This window comes from Syngnathus typhle, linkage group LG3 (genome assembly GCF_033458585.1).
Source record: "Syngnathus typhle isolate RoL2023-S1 ecotype Sweden linkage group LG3, RoL_Styp_1.0, whole genome shotgun sequence".
Classification (NCBI taxonomy): Eukaryota; Metazoa; Chordata; class Actinopteri; order Syngnathiformes; family Syngnathidae; genus Syngnathus; species Syngnathus typhle.
In genome coordinates this window covers 3,152,914-3,170,020 of record NC_083740.1, presented here as the reverse complement: position 1 = coordinate 3,170,020, position 17,107 = coordinate 3,152,914, and the positions used below count along the sequence as shown (strand labels likewise).

The following is a 17,107-nucleotide window of genomic DNA, read 5'->3' as shown; positions in this document are numbered from 1 at the left end:
CCCGATTTTTCCATTTCCTGCGCAGCATTAAATATAAGAGGGTCAAGTGCTCAGTTAAATACACAGTGTATGGTTTAAAAAAAAAAACATTATTTTTATAGTTTGCTCCCAGCGGGGCTGCTGGTGCCGGCGGGGCGCCAGACAACACAGCACACACACATTGGGATCACTTTCAGCCTTTGTGTGTGTGCTTGTAGGGGCGGAGGAAGACCGCTCATTAATCCTATAAAGAGACGATCGCAAAGCATGTTTCGCACTCACTCATTCCTCGGCACAAAGGCGGAGAGAAGAGAGCACTCTAGCCTGAACTCCGTAGAGAATCTTCATGACTTTGTCTTAACTTCCTTTTTGCAGGAAAAAAAACATTTAAATGATTCTCGTGACTTTTGCTGTGTGATCTCGGAGAAGACAAAGCGTTAACATCGGCTGTAAACTCGGCCGCGCACATCCACTTGTTTTTCTTGCGAGCAAGGATGACGCTGCTGGTGCGCACTCGGATTAAACGCTGGTTCCTAATGGTCCTCTTCGCCACCGCCACGAGGTGTCAAGCGCCGGAGGGTCGCCCCAAACCTTACTCCATCGGGCCGGTTCTTCTTGCGGGTGCTGCGGAGGATCAGGCGCCCATGGTCGCCGTCTCCAACCGCTCGGCTGCCGCGCACGTCAAGAAGTTCAACATCTTTGCGCAGGTACCTTTCTTCCATCTTCACTTTGATTGGACGTATTAATAGTGATGATGGGCGACCCTATTGTCTTACGTCATAGGATTGTGCAGGTGTACCCCATATTTGCAAAGAACCAACGGAAACTTTGCAAGCCTGCGTTCGGTGTTGTATCGGATGGTGCCTTTTTGTTGAGTATTTTAAATTGTAGCATCTTTGAAGTTGTCGGCAATGATTTATTTTTTCCTGACTATACAGAAGTTCAAACTTTGTGCAATACAGTATTCCTGGTGACTTATTTTATTTTTTCAAATTGACTTTGCACTGTGTAATATTTCAACAAAAGATTTCTGTTTTTGACAAAACTCAATTTAATCTTTAATCATTTGGCAAATTTCTTTTTTTTCTCTTCTTTTTTTTTCATTTAAAGATAAAGAAAAAATTATTTAACTCTCACATGACTTTTTACTCTAAAAATTTGACTTCATTCACATGTTACACTGTGTAGAAAACAAAAATGGAAATAATGTCATTTTGCAGTTTAAAAAGAGAGAGAAAAGAACCTGACTATTGTGTGTCCAAAATTTCCATTTTTGCTCGTGAAGCAGCATGCAGCTTCGGCTTAATTGTACAAGTGACCATAAACAATTGTGGTAGTGAATAAAAGGCAGATTACGTTTACTACAGCTGCTGTGTTAGTCACTTCATCTCCAAACACAATATTTGCCAAACAGCTGAGAGGTCTGAGTGTCTTTTAAATAGTTAGCAGTGTACCATTTAAAATAAGGGTTCTTTATGTCGACCCCCCCAACACCCCCCATAAACTCCTAATTGCCTTTGAGACGTGACGCCACTGTGCACCTCAACAGTAAATCATTAACGGGAGCACAAATGTGAGGAGAAAAAAAGTGACCAGTGGGGGGGGGGGGGGGGGGAGTGACCAGTAGGTCCAGGCACGCTTGTCTAGACTTTTTGGTGTCATTCAAGTCAGGATTAGGGGGTTCTTTTTATCAAGGTAAGGTTGGGGATTTTCTTTACAAATAATTCTCATCCTGCTCTTATAATACTAAAGTGACACATTTGAGGGTTGAGAAATGAGAGGAACCTAGGTGGTGTAAATTTAACAAAGAAAAACTGGGGCAAAATTTACACACGACCGCTCAAATTTCAGTGAATAAAAATTAATTGATCTATAAAATGAAATTTCACGTCAATATTTTTAGGAAGCACTCACACTATGGGTAAAAGTTGACTCAATCAATGTGACCATGGTTGAGCGTTAGGATAGTTAGCATAACCACAAAGTGCTTTTCAAATTCTATCAAAGCAGGAAAAATAACTAAATAGTATAAAACCAATATGCGACTAATATACATGACATAGTCAGACACAGTTAAGTAGTAAAACACAATTAACAGAGAAGTAAAAATGCACAACTTACATCACATTGGACATCAATCTTGTACCCGAGAAGGACTTCCACCTGTCAAATGAGTCGTCCAAGCATATGCCTGTCCTATTTGTTACGTTTAAGAAATACTGCCCTCTTGTGATACTGATGATTTAATAAGAAAAAAAATGTTTAAAAATACTGCCCTCTTCTGATACGAATAAAATGGTTAAAAAAACAACAACAATCTAAAATAAATGTTTGGCTTTCAGTTTGGTGGGAACAAACTGATTTGATAGATTTGAGCGTTCACGTCGGCTTTTCGTAAGTTTTCGAAAGTTTGACTCCATTAGTGGCGAGAAGCTTCTCATCGCAACACAATTTTTTTCAATTCATTGATTTATTTATTTTGCTGCGGTTTGTCTTTTTTTCAACGTGGCCCTCGTGACATGTGTGTGTGCAAACTGCTGAGCGTGCTGACATCTTGCCCTGAGCCAACAATGATGTGAACGTTGAGGCGAAAAACCTCAAGCCGAAGCCTGCCAGACCTCAAATTTGAACGCCTGCTTGCACCTCGGCCACTGACAATATAGGAAGCCATACGTGTGTGTGTGTGTGTGTGTGTGTGTGTGTGTAGACCACCAGTCTACCAGCAGTAAAACCAGGCAAGTTATGGCCATAATGACATTCATGGCGGTGTGTGTGTTTGCACGCGCCAGGAGCTTTTCCACACTTGTAAAGCTGCGGCCTAAGCCACATTAAATGGCTTCTACTGTATAACATTTGACTGGCCCACTAACGGTGAGGCCATTTACAAGCGGAATAAATCAGGAGGTAAAAAAAAAAAAAAAAAAGTACCTGATGTACGCGCTGTTGCCTTTTATTTAACAGACCTTGAAGGCGTCGGAAACCATCCGTGGATCAATCGTCATCTGGTTTTCAGGACCATTTCAAGTCTGCAATGAAATTTTTTGGGAACATCAAAAACAGTTTAGGGCTAAAGCTTACAATTGCGCAAAGACAATTTAGGCTTTCATAGAAATGAACACATGTTCCTGTGAACATCAAAGATACTCACAGTAGCGTTTTGTGTTGAAGACCACATTATCCTAGACCAAGGACTTGCCTGAGACCAGAACTTACAGAGACCAAGACTATTGAGAGTCGAGACCAAGACTGCAAAAGCCAGCAATTTAAAAAAAAAAAAAAAAAAAGAATATTTTCACTTTGATTTGGCATGTTGGTCCAAATTGTCTTTGATGCAGGCAAATATGCTGTTATGACAATTTATGCTAGCTATTGACAATTATTTTGTCTTTGACGATTGAACAAAACCAACCTTTTTCAGGTGGGTGGCGTGAGTCTCAACCGGCTCCGCTTTTAAAAGTCCTGCCGGCCTACCCCGCCAGAGCCGCTCGTGAAGCGACCTTAATGAGCTGAGAAAGTCAGGCGGAGGTGTGGCGGCTTGTTAGCGCCGCCGCCGCCGCCGTCGGCCTCCCGTCCGGTGGCCTTTCCAGTCTGCTGCTCCCTCGGGTGCCGGCGGGGCCTCCAGCCCGAACCTATTAGGCGGGGCCTCCCGCGGCGACCGTAATTGGACCTGTTAATGATAGAGGAGACCCACGGTGATTTAAAGACATTGTCTGAGTGTAATAAGTCGGATGTCTTGTTTCCTCTAAAGGATGCCGGGGTCCAAAGTTCACAGACATGTTTGGTCTGCTAAAGGACGCCAGCGTTGGCGTTTGACGGCCGGGGATTTTGGTCGGAGTGATTCACCCTGAGTTTATGTGATATCTGCTGGCTGTCTTTTGTTTTCTGTTTGTTGACTTGATGAGGTTCTTTTTATTGGACTCTCTGCAACCAATTATTTTGTCATCCACTGATATAAACCTTCAAGTGCAGAGACACAGGGATCACTTTTTATCTTTTCCTTTTAATCAAGTAAGGTTCCTATTCTGGCTCGCGTCATGTGTCACTTTTTGCTAGGCAAGAACTTTAATGTGTCTCGCCGACTATATTATTATTCCGGTTTATGTCAAACGTTTGCTGCTCGGCAGACTTTGCGGTGCGCGTACGTCATGTCTTCGAGAAGCCAAGTAGAGAGTATGAGACGATTTCGATCTTATTGATGCTCAGGTCACTCATTTGCGGAATACTAAAATTTGTTTCGCAAAGGCTAATGAAAACGTGAAATAGAGGAGAACATTTTTTGGGATTGTCGTGGGTCGCAGGAATTCTATTTTATCTTTCAATAACGAGATTAGGAAGGACGAGGATCAAAATGTTCACGTGGGAAAAGTTAGTCACATTTAAAAAGTAGCTCAAATTGTTACTTTAAAAAAAGAAAAAAAGGATATCGAATGAGTTGCAAGACAAAGTTTAGTAAGTTGGCATCAATGTCCTCATTGTTTTTTTTTTTCTTTCTTCACGCAAAGTTCCACTGACATGAGCTGTACAGCGGAACCGTGTTTTGCTTGTAAATAAGGGTTCCACAACGCTGCTTTTTAGAGATTGTTGACCCCGCAGCACGAGTCAAAAAGGGTTTTGTGGTGGAGGGGGGTGGGGCTTCCCTCATGGCGCTGCGTCTGTCTCCATCCTTATCGCCTCGGCCGGCATGCCGTGAGTGGCCGCCGAGTAAAATAGCTCTCGGGGGCCACTTCCTGCGCGGGATCATCTAAGGCTTTTATGTGCCGAGTAAAAATAAGGGCGCGACAACAGAGACGAGACGCATCCGAATTCAAGCCACACGTCCCTCAGAAGTAGCGAGTGAGGCGTTTTAAATAACCGCCCGATAAGATGAGGTAATCAGATGGAAAGAGGGAGGGAGGGGGAGGCTTGATTCACCACATTTCAAAGACTTGGCTGTGATGGAAGAGGTGAGGCCCATTTTTTCTTCCACACCTACGACGTGGATACGAGCCTGAGAGACAGATTCAACGTACGTCGTAGTGTGAAGCTGCGAGCTGTCCGTTTATATAAAACGAGAAGAAAAGCGCATCATGTCTCGTCCCAAATGAAAGGTTAACGAAAGGTTAACAATCACAATTTTTGTGGAATGCTGGTCTTTCAACATCTATGCTTCGAAACGTTTCAACACACTTCTGTTTTTGGCGGCCATTTTCATTTTAGTATGAGTAAGCCAGTTTGTGAACTCGCCAAGTACTGTAAGAAACTGTGTTCAGCGTTTTATTGTCTCATGAGACACCATTTTTAATCAGCGCTTCTTTTTTTTTTTTTGCTCAGGTAGAAAAAGATCACACTGTTGCATTGTCACTTTGTGTTTTCAGAAAGTGAAGTTCAGAAAAGTCTTTTGTAAACAGCTTGTTATGGTGTAAAGGAAAAATCTCATTTGTTACCCTGTGGCAGTTGAATAAATTTTATGTTGCGGACAAATCTGGTTTTGTTTTAAAATTATACTCCAGCCATATTCCCCGCAAGGATGTGGTTGCTTTGAAATGCTTTGTCTCATTAGCGTTAACATTTGTCATTTGTCTCTGGAGTAATGAAGACACTCATCAGTCATCCAATTAAAATTAAACAATAGTATTAAGGATATGTTAAGCACATATGGAGGATTGTTTGTGCCAGAATTAAATACAAAAAAAATCAAGTATGAAAAAATTAACTAAAGTGGTAAAAAAATTAAATGTAACAAATATACCAGGCCCATTAATTTATCATATTTAATTTTTTATGTTTCATTTGAATTAATTTTTTTTTTTTTTTTTATCAAACGGCCTTTTCATCATTCAGTATTTCATAAAATATTAACATATTTAATACATGTTTAAATAGTACCGTAATTTTCGGACTATAAGTCGCTCCGGAGTATAAGTCGCACCAGCCATGAAATGCCCAAAAATGTGAAAGTATAAGTCGCCCCCCACCCACCCAAACTATGAAAAAAACCCCGCGACTTATAGTCCGAAAATTACGGTATTTAGATATCAGTCAGTATCAACTTTACGGAGGTGGAAAACATAGTTGCACACCGATATTGACAAACAAACGAGTACAGAGTGTTACCGTTTTCAAATGTAGGGAGTAAAAGTATAAAAGAAACATAAAAAAAAAAAAAGTATTTCTACCTCCCACCGCTGTATAACGGACTCGAATATAAAGATGTTATAGCTGACGAAACGTTTGACCAACCTGATCCGGCGCACTACTGTTGGTCACGTCTTGGGCACAGTAATTCACTTTTCTAAATTCGATTTGTGACAGGCTTCATGTCCAACTGCTCTGCTTGGCCCCCCGAGTCCCACGGCAACAGCGCTTACACGTGTAAGGAATTACACCGAGATGGCGCATCTTGCGATCCTCGAGGAATTGGCAGTGGCCTATAAAAAAACAAAAAACTATTTGTTAGGCTGTAGCAAATATTTTTTCACTTCTCAACAACATTGAAAAAAAACAGGGAAATGGAGGGAAAGAAAAATGAAAGAAAAAATGTCTGTAAAAACAAATGGAGGGGAAAAAAAAATGAAAGGAAAAAAATGTCTGTAAAAACAAATCCAACTTAGAACAAACCATGCAAACAAGAATCTGAAGGAGTATGATTAGGGGAAGTAATTACCCCTGAGGTACGACTGCAGGGATCATTAACGCTTGGCGAAAGAGCTGGCTTAGGAAATCTAATTGCTCCAATTGTCTGGAGTGCATAGAAATAACAAGAAGGACATGTGAGGAAAAATGTCCGCGCTTACAAGAGTCACTAGACATCCTCCTAAGGAGACACAAAGTGATTGGAGGGAGGCACAAGGCAGTGTTATCTTAGGATGAGTCACGGGTCCAGACACAAAAACAGCCGGTTGAATAGGGGGATGAAAACATTGCCAAACAAACTTTGCCTTTCGATAACAATGCACATTTCCACCCCTACGCTTATTTCTTTGTGTTTTTCCACCTTAAAACGAAACACCAATAGTTGGAATTTTCAAAACCTCTCTCAATTAATTGTCAACTAGAAAAAACGGCCGGAGAAAAAAAAAAGATGTCAGGTGTATTTAAAGTGAATTGTTATGTTCCCTCAGCAGGTGTATCCGTGCAGCAACGACAAGGAGTGCAGCGTGGGAAGTTACTGCCACAGCCCCCATCAAGCGCCCTCGCGTTGCCTCGCCTGCCGCAGAAGGAAGAAGCGCTGCCACCGGGACGCCATGTGTTGCCCCGGCAACCGTTGCCATAACTGTACGTCAATGCATCACCCCTGCGTGTATAAAAATAAAGTGAAGGACTGTTTATCATGGAGAATAAATTACAAACCCAACATCAATCGGTGTATGATGACCGATCAGCTAAATTTCACATCTAAGGCTGCAAATAACGATTTAAGAATCAAGCAATCTGTTAGTTTGCCGATTAAAAATTGTTTTCCAAAATCTAGGACAATTCTACATTAAATACAATTAATCGATGATCAAAATGAATGTACCAATCGATTCGTTGTCGATTAATCGTTGCACCTCTACTTTCATCTTTCCCAATTTTCAGATATTTGCTTGGCAATCTCCGAGAGCGTGATCTCGCCTCGCATCTCCGCCTTGGATGAACACAACAAGCTTACCGCTAAAGACCACAGCTGGAGGAAAAGCACCGGGAAAACACAGGCCAAGCATTCTCCTAAAGGTACAACAACATCCAATTTGATTTTGTAGCCCTTGGTTAAATGTGGACGGCTGCCAACCTTGCAGCATACTAAACAATCAACCATCATGTGATCGCTCTCAAAATCGATCAGTCTTTTGGACCGCAACGTACAACGATAACCTTGGGCCATGAATCATGTTACTTTTGACTAAAATCAAAGAAATGATTGTCTGATCACATGTTCTGGAGCAGCATCGCCTGGAAAACTTTGGAAAGGCAATCCGACTTTAGGTTTGAAATCCATGTATGGATTTTGTCCTATTTTTCAGGTACAGGATCACACAACATTGTCCTGTTTTTTTTTCTTCCAGGTCACGAGGGCGACCCGTGCTTGCGTACGTCCGACTGTTCCGAGGGCTACTGCTGCGCCCGCCACTTCTGGACCAAAATCTGCAAGCCGGTGCTGCGACTCGGCGAGGTTTGCAGCAAGCAAAAGAAGAAAGGCTCGCACAGCCTGGAGATTTTCCAGCGCTGCAATTGCGCCAAAGGCCTCTCGTGCAAGGTGTGGAAAGATGACACCTCGTCGTCAAAGTCCAGACTGCACATGTGCCAGAAGATTTGAAAGAAGAGAAGGCAACGTCTTCAGCGAGCAACACGATCAGCCCAGGGAACTTTTATTTTTTTGTAAAAGGACACAACTACGTGGGTGTTATTTTACGTTGATGACATTCAGGGATGGAGGGACTCCAGGCGGAGCCAGATTATTATTGTTAATATGCATTCCTTAACACGCTGCAAAGTCCATTTGCTCTCAAGTCCACCTCTTATTACCGCTCAAAAGCTTTTCCACAATAACCGTATGCTAGTCGCTAAACGTTAGCGACAGCAAAGTAAGGAATAGCAACCATGTCATCTATTCCGTCCATTGTTCGGATTCATTGTCAATGAAATACAACTGTTGTGTTTACAATCTCTAGTTCTGCTTTTCGGCTTATTGAAGGATACGACGGGAAGCCAGTCAAACTTTTGATCCGAATGACTATGTGTAACGCTAATCCGCATATTATCTTATCTCCCTCTGTTCCATGACTTTATTTGTAACCATTTCAAAATAAAGGTATGCTCCTATATTGTAAATAGAATGGAGGGCGACGATGATGACATATTTAAGAAACAGTGTATATCGTGTACATATCATAAGATATAAAGCCTGAATGGTACAGCCAAAAGAATATAGGTGAGAAGAACGAAGAGACCAAATAAGTTAGCCGGCAGATGCATCACAAGGAAAGTTACTGCAACACAAATACATTGTGTGTAAATGCTATGTATATGATGTTAAGATTGATATCTCAACTAAATATTGTTTTATGTGAATAATTGTGATTGATTTGTTTTTACAATGATGGACAAATTAAAAGAATGTATTTTGTATTAACGCACCGAGTGTTATTTTGCACTACATAATGATCACACTATCAAGCTCAAGAAATTATTTGTAGCAGTTGGAGTATGATCAAATCATACAGTATGTTTCAAACTAACGTATTGGATGCATATTTCATTGATACAAACCACATGATGAAATGCTTACCGTAAAATGTGCTTTTTCTGTGTAAAAGACGTTTTTAATTTGAGAGTTTAATGTCTCAAAACGATAAATGGTCCCAGCCAAGCCTCCAGTAAAGATTAGGTAAGATGGACAGAAAGGTAGAGAAGGTAAGTTGGAACCGTGTCACGAATTGTGACACGCTCGGAAAAATCTTTCGATTCATTGAAGCCAAGTCCAACACATCAAAAGACAAAATCCCTCGGGAGCTATGGCGGACTGATGTTTTTTCAATTAGTCCGTTTAGGATACTGCTAAACAAGACTGACACATTTTCCGTAATTCTACGAAAACATGTGAGGGAAACACTTGTGTGTTTATGTCTGGCGGGGAAAAATTCCACACTGGCCTTTTCATGCTGCGCTTCGAGCACACCCAAAGACTTCATGCGCAAGTTATGAGTGAGACAAACAATTCTGAACTCACATCTGCATAACAGTTCTGTTTATGCGACTTAAATATGAAAATAAATAAAAGCGTTGGTTCTTCTGACATGTGGCAACATAATGTCAATTTAAACATGCTTTCTGTCTCCTTTTCCTCACTGTATGCTAAAAGTAACAATCTTTGTGGAATTCTGTCCACAAAAATGCAAAAAGCACTTGAAACGCTCTAAAATCTTCCACAACAGCTAAATACAGGTTTTAAAAAAAATAAATAATAACTCCAGTCATTTAACCCTAGGCCCCTAAACACCAACCTGCTAACTGTGCGCTAATGCCCCCAATGCTAACACAGTTTCGCATATTAGCGCTTCCACTGTACTCTGACTACAAAGTCAAAATTTTATATATATATATATAAATATAAAAGTACACATGGAAAAGCGAGCTTAAATATGGACAATAATAATTTGCCCCTAAATCTGACCCAATAAATTTGAGGAGTTATTATACAATCAAAGCACTGCAACTAACCATGCATGAAGAACAGAGAAGACTAGGTACCCGTTCTGATTTATTTGTCTTAAGCAATAAAACAATAATGACTATAACATTCATATTTGGGTTTAGCTTATCCAACATCCTGACAAAGTTTGACTCAGCAAGTGATGAGAAGCTAAAAGTGTAACACAAATAGTGCTACAAACGTGACCACCGAGCTTTCTCTGAGCATTTGCCAAGAACCGTCTCCATCCTGCTTTGGACGTGTCCCGAAGGAGCACTTTGAGGTGGATGCGGGATGGAGCACAGTATTGGAAATACACACAACAAACAAGTGCAGCATGTGAATGTGCTTAACACGGAATGTGGGCTGTGTCACGGGAGATTCACAGCTTCGCTTTGATCGGCAATCGGGGCTTGATTTACAAGGCCTGGATCGAAGTTCGCCACGCTCTGATATTGGTTGTTCAAATTTTTTTTTTTCTTTACTGGAGGTGAAGCTTGTAATGATTCCCCGGTCGAAAAATGTTAGATAGCCGGTACGAGAAGCAGTGCCAGGGAAGAGCGGTCATGCTTCACAACTGTGAGCTGATGTTGAATGCCTTAAATCATGTTTTAGTACTTTTTTTCTTTTTCTTTTTTTTAATCTTCAATGAAATGGGAAAGATATCAATGTGAACCCATGTGGGTAAGAGCGGTGAAAATTAATCGATTAATCGACAGGTTACTATTATCATTTAAAGCCATTTTTATGCTAGAACTTTCCAATTTTTTTATGTCAGCTTCTCAACTGTAATTATTATTTTTTGATAAAAACAAAATATTTTGAGAGTTTAATCAAACAGAATTTTACTAACATCTGCTTTTACTTGGGAAAATAACTCATTACATCGTACATTAACCCTCTTGTGTATTATTGTACAATACCAAATAAACAGTAAATGTGGGGGAGAAACTTTCATGCAAAATAAAATTTCATCAGATTATTCGATTAATCGATGGACTCATCGATTAAAAGACACATTTATTATTGACATCTAATGCAAGATGGCCATCTTAGCATGTGTATAAAAGCGTCTTGTGTGATGAGTGTATTTGAAAGGAGGACTCACTCACTCACTCACTCACTCACTCACTCACTCACTCACTCACTCACTCACTCACTCACTCACTCACTCACTCACTCACTCACTCACTCACTCACTCACTCACTCACTCACTCACTCACTCACTCACTCACTCACAGCTACCACCGTGCTGTCAGGGAGGCTGCAGAGAATGAGCGACATGGAAATGTGACTGTTTCAAATGTCATCTGAGTGCAAGTGAATCTTCATTCATCTTCCCAAAGTCCATTCACAAAAAAAGAAAGAAAGAAGACCCACCCAGCCAGACTCCACTGTTATGACATCACGTCTCTGTCAGTAGAGCAGACTGTATTGTTGTCCAGGACTTTATGACAAACACCCTCTCTTCCTAAACGATAACAAAAGGGACGCCACAGCCCAAGCTGCAGACATGCTTGCCGCTTGTGTGCGTGCGTGCCTTCAAATGTGTATGCTTCGCATTTGCGTTCTGATCCCTTTTATAGCAGTTTGACAGCAATTTAAAATAAAAAATCCTCCAACAAGTTTAATGTGGACATGTCCGTGTGCAAATGATAAAAATAACTATTACTGTATATGTTTTGATGTATATTTTTTGATTGACACGTGAGACATACATAGACCCAAAAAATGTTAAATGTATATATAAATGTATATACCGTTTTTTTCCGTGTATAGTGCGCCCCCATGTATAGTACGCACCCCTAAAAATGGCATGCTGATGCTGGAAAAAAGCTTGTACCCATGTATAATACGCACCCAATTTTTATGAATTTTTTTTAAAAATTTTTAATTTTTTTTTTTTTTTTTTTTTTTTAAGTCCCAATGATCGTCACACACGCAGGGAGGCAATGGGTCCCATTTTTATAGTCTTTGGTATGGTCTTAACTAGGCTGGATGTAATTTTTTTTGTTGGCGTTGATTTCTCTGACTGCCCGTAAACGCACCACCGCGCTCCGTGCGCGTGGAGCGTGTTTGAAGTGAACAGCAGAGAAGAAAGGAACAAGGCAAAGTGTTGTGAAATAAAATATTACCTGTAATACGGATTTAGGTAGAGAACTGAACTCTCGCTCTTTATATAGCTGACGTGTCTTGCGCATCCGTTCTGCGCATCTGTAATGGCGGCCTCCGTATGATATCCGGTTTGCGTGTGTGCGAGAGCGAGAGAGAGCGAGAGAGACAGCGCGCAAGAGAACGCTCAACCGTAGCGCGCCGCCGACCGCCCAACTGCACCGGGCTGGTCGATTATTGTGACAGAGCCGTCGCTGAAATTTAGAAGATATTTTTAAAGTCCTGATGTACTTTCTAAAATTTAAGTGGACCTCAGTGCGCACTGCGCAGGGAGCTTAATTTGGTGCGGTCGCGCAACCGCAGCGCGCCGGGCGCTCACTGTCGCATTGCTTAAAGAGCGCCTTTGTGTTTTAGGATGAACAGCAGAGACCAAAGGAACAAGGCAAAGTGTTGTGAAATAAAATATTACCTGTAATACGCATTTTGTTATTTGCTGATTGAAACTGCTAATTAAACTGTGAATTGAAACTAATAGGGAGAAAATAACTCTCGCTCTTTATATAGCTGACGTGTCTTGCGCATCCGTTCTGTGCATTTTATTTCACAACACTTTGCCTTTCTTCTCTGCTGTTCACTTCAAACACGCTCCATGCGACCGCAATGCTCTCGTATCAGACGCTTGCTCGATCACCTGCTCGTTTGCTGTCCCGTGCGCGCACGAAGCGCGGTGGTGCGTTTACGGGCAGTCGGAGAAATCAACGCCAACAAAAAAAATTTGATCCAGCCTAGTTAAGACCATACTAAAGACTATAAAAATGGGACCCATTGCCTCCCTACGTGTGTGACGATCATTGGGACTTAAAAAAAAAAAAAAAAAAATTTAAAAAAAAAAAATTAAAATTTTTTTTTGTACCCATGTATAATGCGCACCCCAGATTTTAGGACAATAAATTAGTTAAATTTTGCGCACTATACACGGAAAAAAACGGTATTTTGATGTATTTTATGATTGACATTTGACACGCACAAACCTTAAAAAATATGTTAAATTTACATATAAATGTGTGTTAATTTATTTTATTACTATATTTATATAATTTATATGTACATTTATATAACATTAAAGTTACATATTGAATTTTTTTCTCCAATTGCCTAATTTCTTATAATTAATTACAAATCAAATCATAATAGAGTTTCTCAACGATAACATCAACAATTATACATAAAATACAATAAAGACAAAACATTTTTCAGTATGTTTAAAAAAAATAAAAAATAAAAAAATCAATTGAGGCCTTAAAGCACCAAATTTTGCCCAGCCCTGCTTTTCGACAGCACCTTGCTTTCATTCTCTTTCTATTTTCTTTACGGCGATTTTACACATTGGACAGTCGGCGCGGCACATCTCTTCCAATAAAACGCCTTGTTAAAGATTAAACCAGGCGTTTCCTCTCTTACAAACTTACAAAAAAAAGCAGCATGGAGCCTGGCTCTTGTTTCAGACGTGACTATGATTTGTTAACAGCTCCAGCTAATACATTTTTTTCCCCCCTTCATTCCACATGTGGTTCCATTTCAAGTGGCTCAAATGATCCACTAGCTCAGCAAAAGTGGGAACATGTTTTAAAAACAGATTTGAGGTATCAAGAAGCTTGATCTTCCTGGTGTCGCTGGATAGGAAGTCAGACTTGCTACAATGTGTGACATGCCAAGTCATCAGTGACTGTCCCTGATCATTTTTCATGGTGTGTCATTTCCAAAGACTTTTACAACTACATTGAGCGGAAAACAGTTGTGCTGTCATTTGAAATAGATTTTTCAGATTGCCAATTTTGAGCACTGGATTAAATCAGATCAGTACTTGAGCGATGAAGCCTGGCAACTCATTTGAAAAATCTTTTTTTAACCACAAGAAATATTACATGACATTGACCATCGTGACACTGTTGAACAGACCTGCTTTCATATCAAACAATTAAAACACAATAATAATAAATGGACTTACCCAAAACAAGTCAGTGACTCACTTTTCAGTTGCAGGCCACCAGTTGAGATCCACCAAGTTCGCCTGAAATTTCATCTGAAGTTAGCAACTTCATTATTCTTATTAACTATTTCACTGAAAGTGCTTTGAATCATTTTTTGCCTGGTAAATTATTCTGTTGAACAGCTAATATTTGCTAGTTACCTGAAAAGGCCCTGAAACTTGCTTTTTAATTGTAAAAAAGTCCCTCAGTTTTGTAGCATTAGCCAAGGCCGCCGTTTGCTAGCCTGCTTATCGCTGACTCAGCTACCTAACCTGCATTGTGGATTAACATGAGAACATTGTTTTGTAGATGTTACAAATCAACATTCGCTAAAATGTAGCAGTGTAGCATAGGAAGTTTTTCCCCTTTATCTCAGTCATAGTGTGATGGACTATGATAAACGTCCGCCTGCACTTTTATTGAACTCACAGTTTAGAGACTGTCACTGATGTTTTGCCCCATCACGATGCTATCTCCACCACAGCCGCAGATTATGTTACCAGAGTAAACAAAAGTCACATGATGCAAATACCTTCCAAAACTCACCATAATGGGTTCCTTTCAACAAATGTATTGTATGCTGATAGAAGCCTACGTGAAAGACTTTGCAAGCCGCTTCAACATTCCAACTGAGGCTTTATCAATCAACAAATCACTATGTTAAAGGATTTCTTATTCTCAAAATCACTGCAGATTTTTAGGTTTAATTCAGCCAACTCAAGACAGTTTTATTTAGGGAGAGCAAATTTTATTTCGGAAAACTTTGGTGGGTGTGACTAAATGATCCAAGTTCAGTCACCAGCTAATTACTTATCATAGAATATCATCTACAATCTCTATGCCAGTGATTTATAGTGACACGCAAACCAAATTGAATATTCTTGCAATAGATAGCAGAAGGTACAATTAATCCAGTGTATAATCAAATTAAATTCACGAATAAATCGTTTTTACGTACTTTTTTTTTTTTTTGCTAGGAACACAATACAAGTCCTGTAGTTTGCCCGATTGCTTGCTCAAAGGTTATTTCTCATAATGAAATGTATATTCAAAAGCCTTTATGCTATGAGAAGATGTTTAACAAGTGTCCACGCCTTGTTAGGAGAAGAGTAGAATGCATGGGAATAGCTCAGTGCCAAAAGGATGGCTTCAGTGTGTCCCATGGCGACGGTTAGCCAAATAACGTTCAAATAGACAGGGGGTCAGGTTGCAGAAAAATGGTAAAAGAGTGGCAAAAGGCATTGTCATGTCTTTTGTGATCACTCCATTTTCTAACCCTGAATGTCTTTTTTTTTTTGCAGACCGGACACCAGTAATTTCTCAAACAAACAAAACAACATCCTTCTTTAAAGCGCCATGACAAAAGCTGGGAGACCTGAATAATTGGGAGTGCTGGTTTTGTTTTGTCCTGGGAGTCAGTCATGGCCCTGGGAAGGAGCTGGACCAGAGTTTTTTTTCTTTTTTTTTGCCTCTAGCTATCAATTGATGGTCAACAGGGTTGTGACATCATTAGGTTGATCGCTCTAGGTATTCCACTGACACCGTTGAAACACTCTTTGAATCATGTGACTAACCAGAAAGGACATTAAAAATGTATCTTGAAATTTTGGCTCGACCTGTTAATACGGTTGAAGATGCTAGTGATCTAAATTCAATAAAACTGATTCAAAGGTTGGAGTTTGTAGATAGAAGGGGCTGAAATGAGCAATCGACAATCAGATGAAAACTGCGGTTTAGCCTCGCTAGCTTTGGCTAATCCCATCGCCGCTAGTCTTGAAAGGTTCATACTAGCGGCAGTGAGAGGAACATAAAGACATTCATATTACATACATTAAAATAGACAAAGTTTCTTTTTGAATGTGTGTGGCTTGGGTTTTCTTTGTTTCTCTTAATTTGGATTTGGGAATTTCCTTTATGGACAGAGTGCTGAGTCGTGGATTTACATCCTGCCCGCTGAATCATGAAATAAAGCACATATGTACACAATCACACTGTAAACTAGAGAAAGCAAAGCTTGTTAAAAAACACAAAGACACGCAAACAAAAGTTTTACAGCTGATCAGTGTCATTTAGTTTGTAGGATGATAGAATTCCACGCAACTTTTAGCTGCTATTTGGGTTTTGGTCTGAGCGTTTCTCATCGGGATGCTTTTGCCACGGGACATAAAAATTCCCTAATTGAAGCCAAGAAATTATCAGTGACTCTGCTATCAGCACAATTCTACCACAAACTGATATTTAGAAAGTCCCAATTATGGTTTCCTGGCGTCACAATCTACTTCCAAGTCTAATTATTAAGTCTATTGGTATGGTTTGGGTCAACTTTTGTCCCTTACTTCACAAGATTAAAACCTGCACAAACCCATTTCAAATGTCATTTATCATTAACCTTTGCAGAAGTTTTGCAAAGCCACACACAGAGTGTGCGAGCTCTTCCCTTTCAAGCGTAGCCAAAGCGAGTCCGCTGAAATTTGTCTTTCCATCAGAACTCTCCACCCAAACTATGTTTTTGTCCATCTTAAGATGGTTTTCAAACAATGCTGTGGATCATTTTCATTGTTTACTTTTTTTTTTTTTTAAATCATCTGTCATGAATCGAAATTTTGACTTGTGCAGATGGTGGTTTTTCCATGATGAAATACACGATGAGGCGCAGGATTCTGTAGGTAATAACTTCTGTAAAACGGTTACAGGTGTCTGTTTGCAAATCGTGTTTTGTTAGACTCCTCGATTCTAGAAATAACAAGGCTGGTTTGGATACGATTTAAAAATCGATTATTGTTCCGACAATGAGAAATAGTTGACGTTTAAAGAAATAACGACCATCAAAAGATG

General features: G+C 40.0%; 1 protein-coding gene across 1 annotated transcript; it reads left to right on the top strand.

Annotated features, from left to right (window-relative positions):
• Positions 1-241: 241 nt before the first annotated feature.
• On the top strand, positions 242-9,070 carry dkk2 (dickkopf WNT signaling pathway inhibitor 2). The gene is made up of 4 exons (XM_061274611.1): positions 242-686; positions 7,080-7,233; positions 7,537-7,671; positions 8,004-9,070. The coding sequence occupies exons 1-4, from the start codon at positions 474-476 to the stop codon at positions 8,252-8,254; spliced, it is 753 nt and encodes a 250-aa protein (XP_061130595.1). The 5' UTR covers positions 242-473; the 3' UTR covers positions 8,255-9,070.
• The last annotated feature ends 8,037 nt before the right edge of the window (positions 9,071-17,107 follow it).

Bases quoted from the DNA above. Each gene is read 5' to 3' on its own strand.
- dkk2 (XM_061274611.1), top strand. From the start codon at position 474: ATGACGCTGCTGGTGCGCACTCGGATTAAACGCTGGTTCCTAATGGTC. The intron at 687-7,079 runs GTACCTTTCTTC...ATGTTCCCTCAG, and splicing joins AGTTCAACATCTTTGCGCAG to CAGGTGTATCCGTGCAGCAA. The intron at 7,234-7,536 runs GTACGTCAATGC...CCCAATTTTCAG, and splicing joins CGGCAACCGTTGCCATAACT to ATATTTGCTTGGCAATCTCC.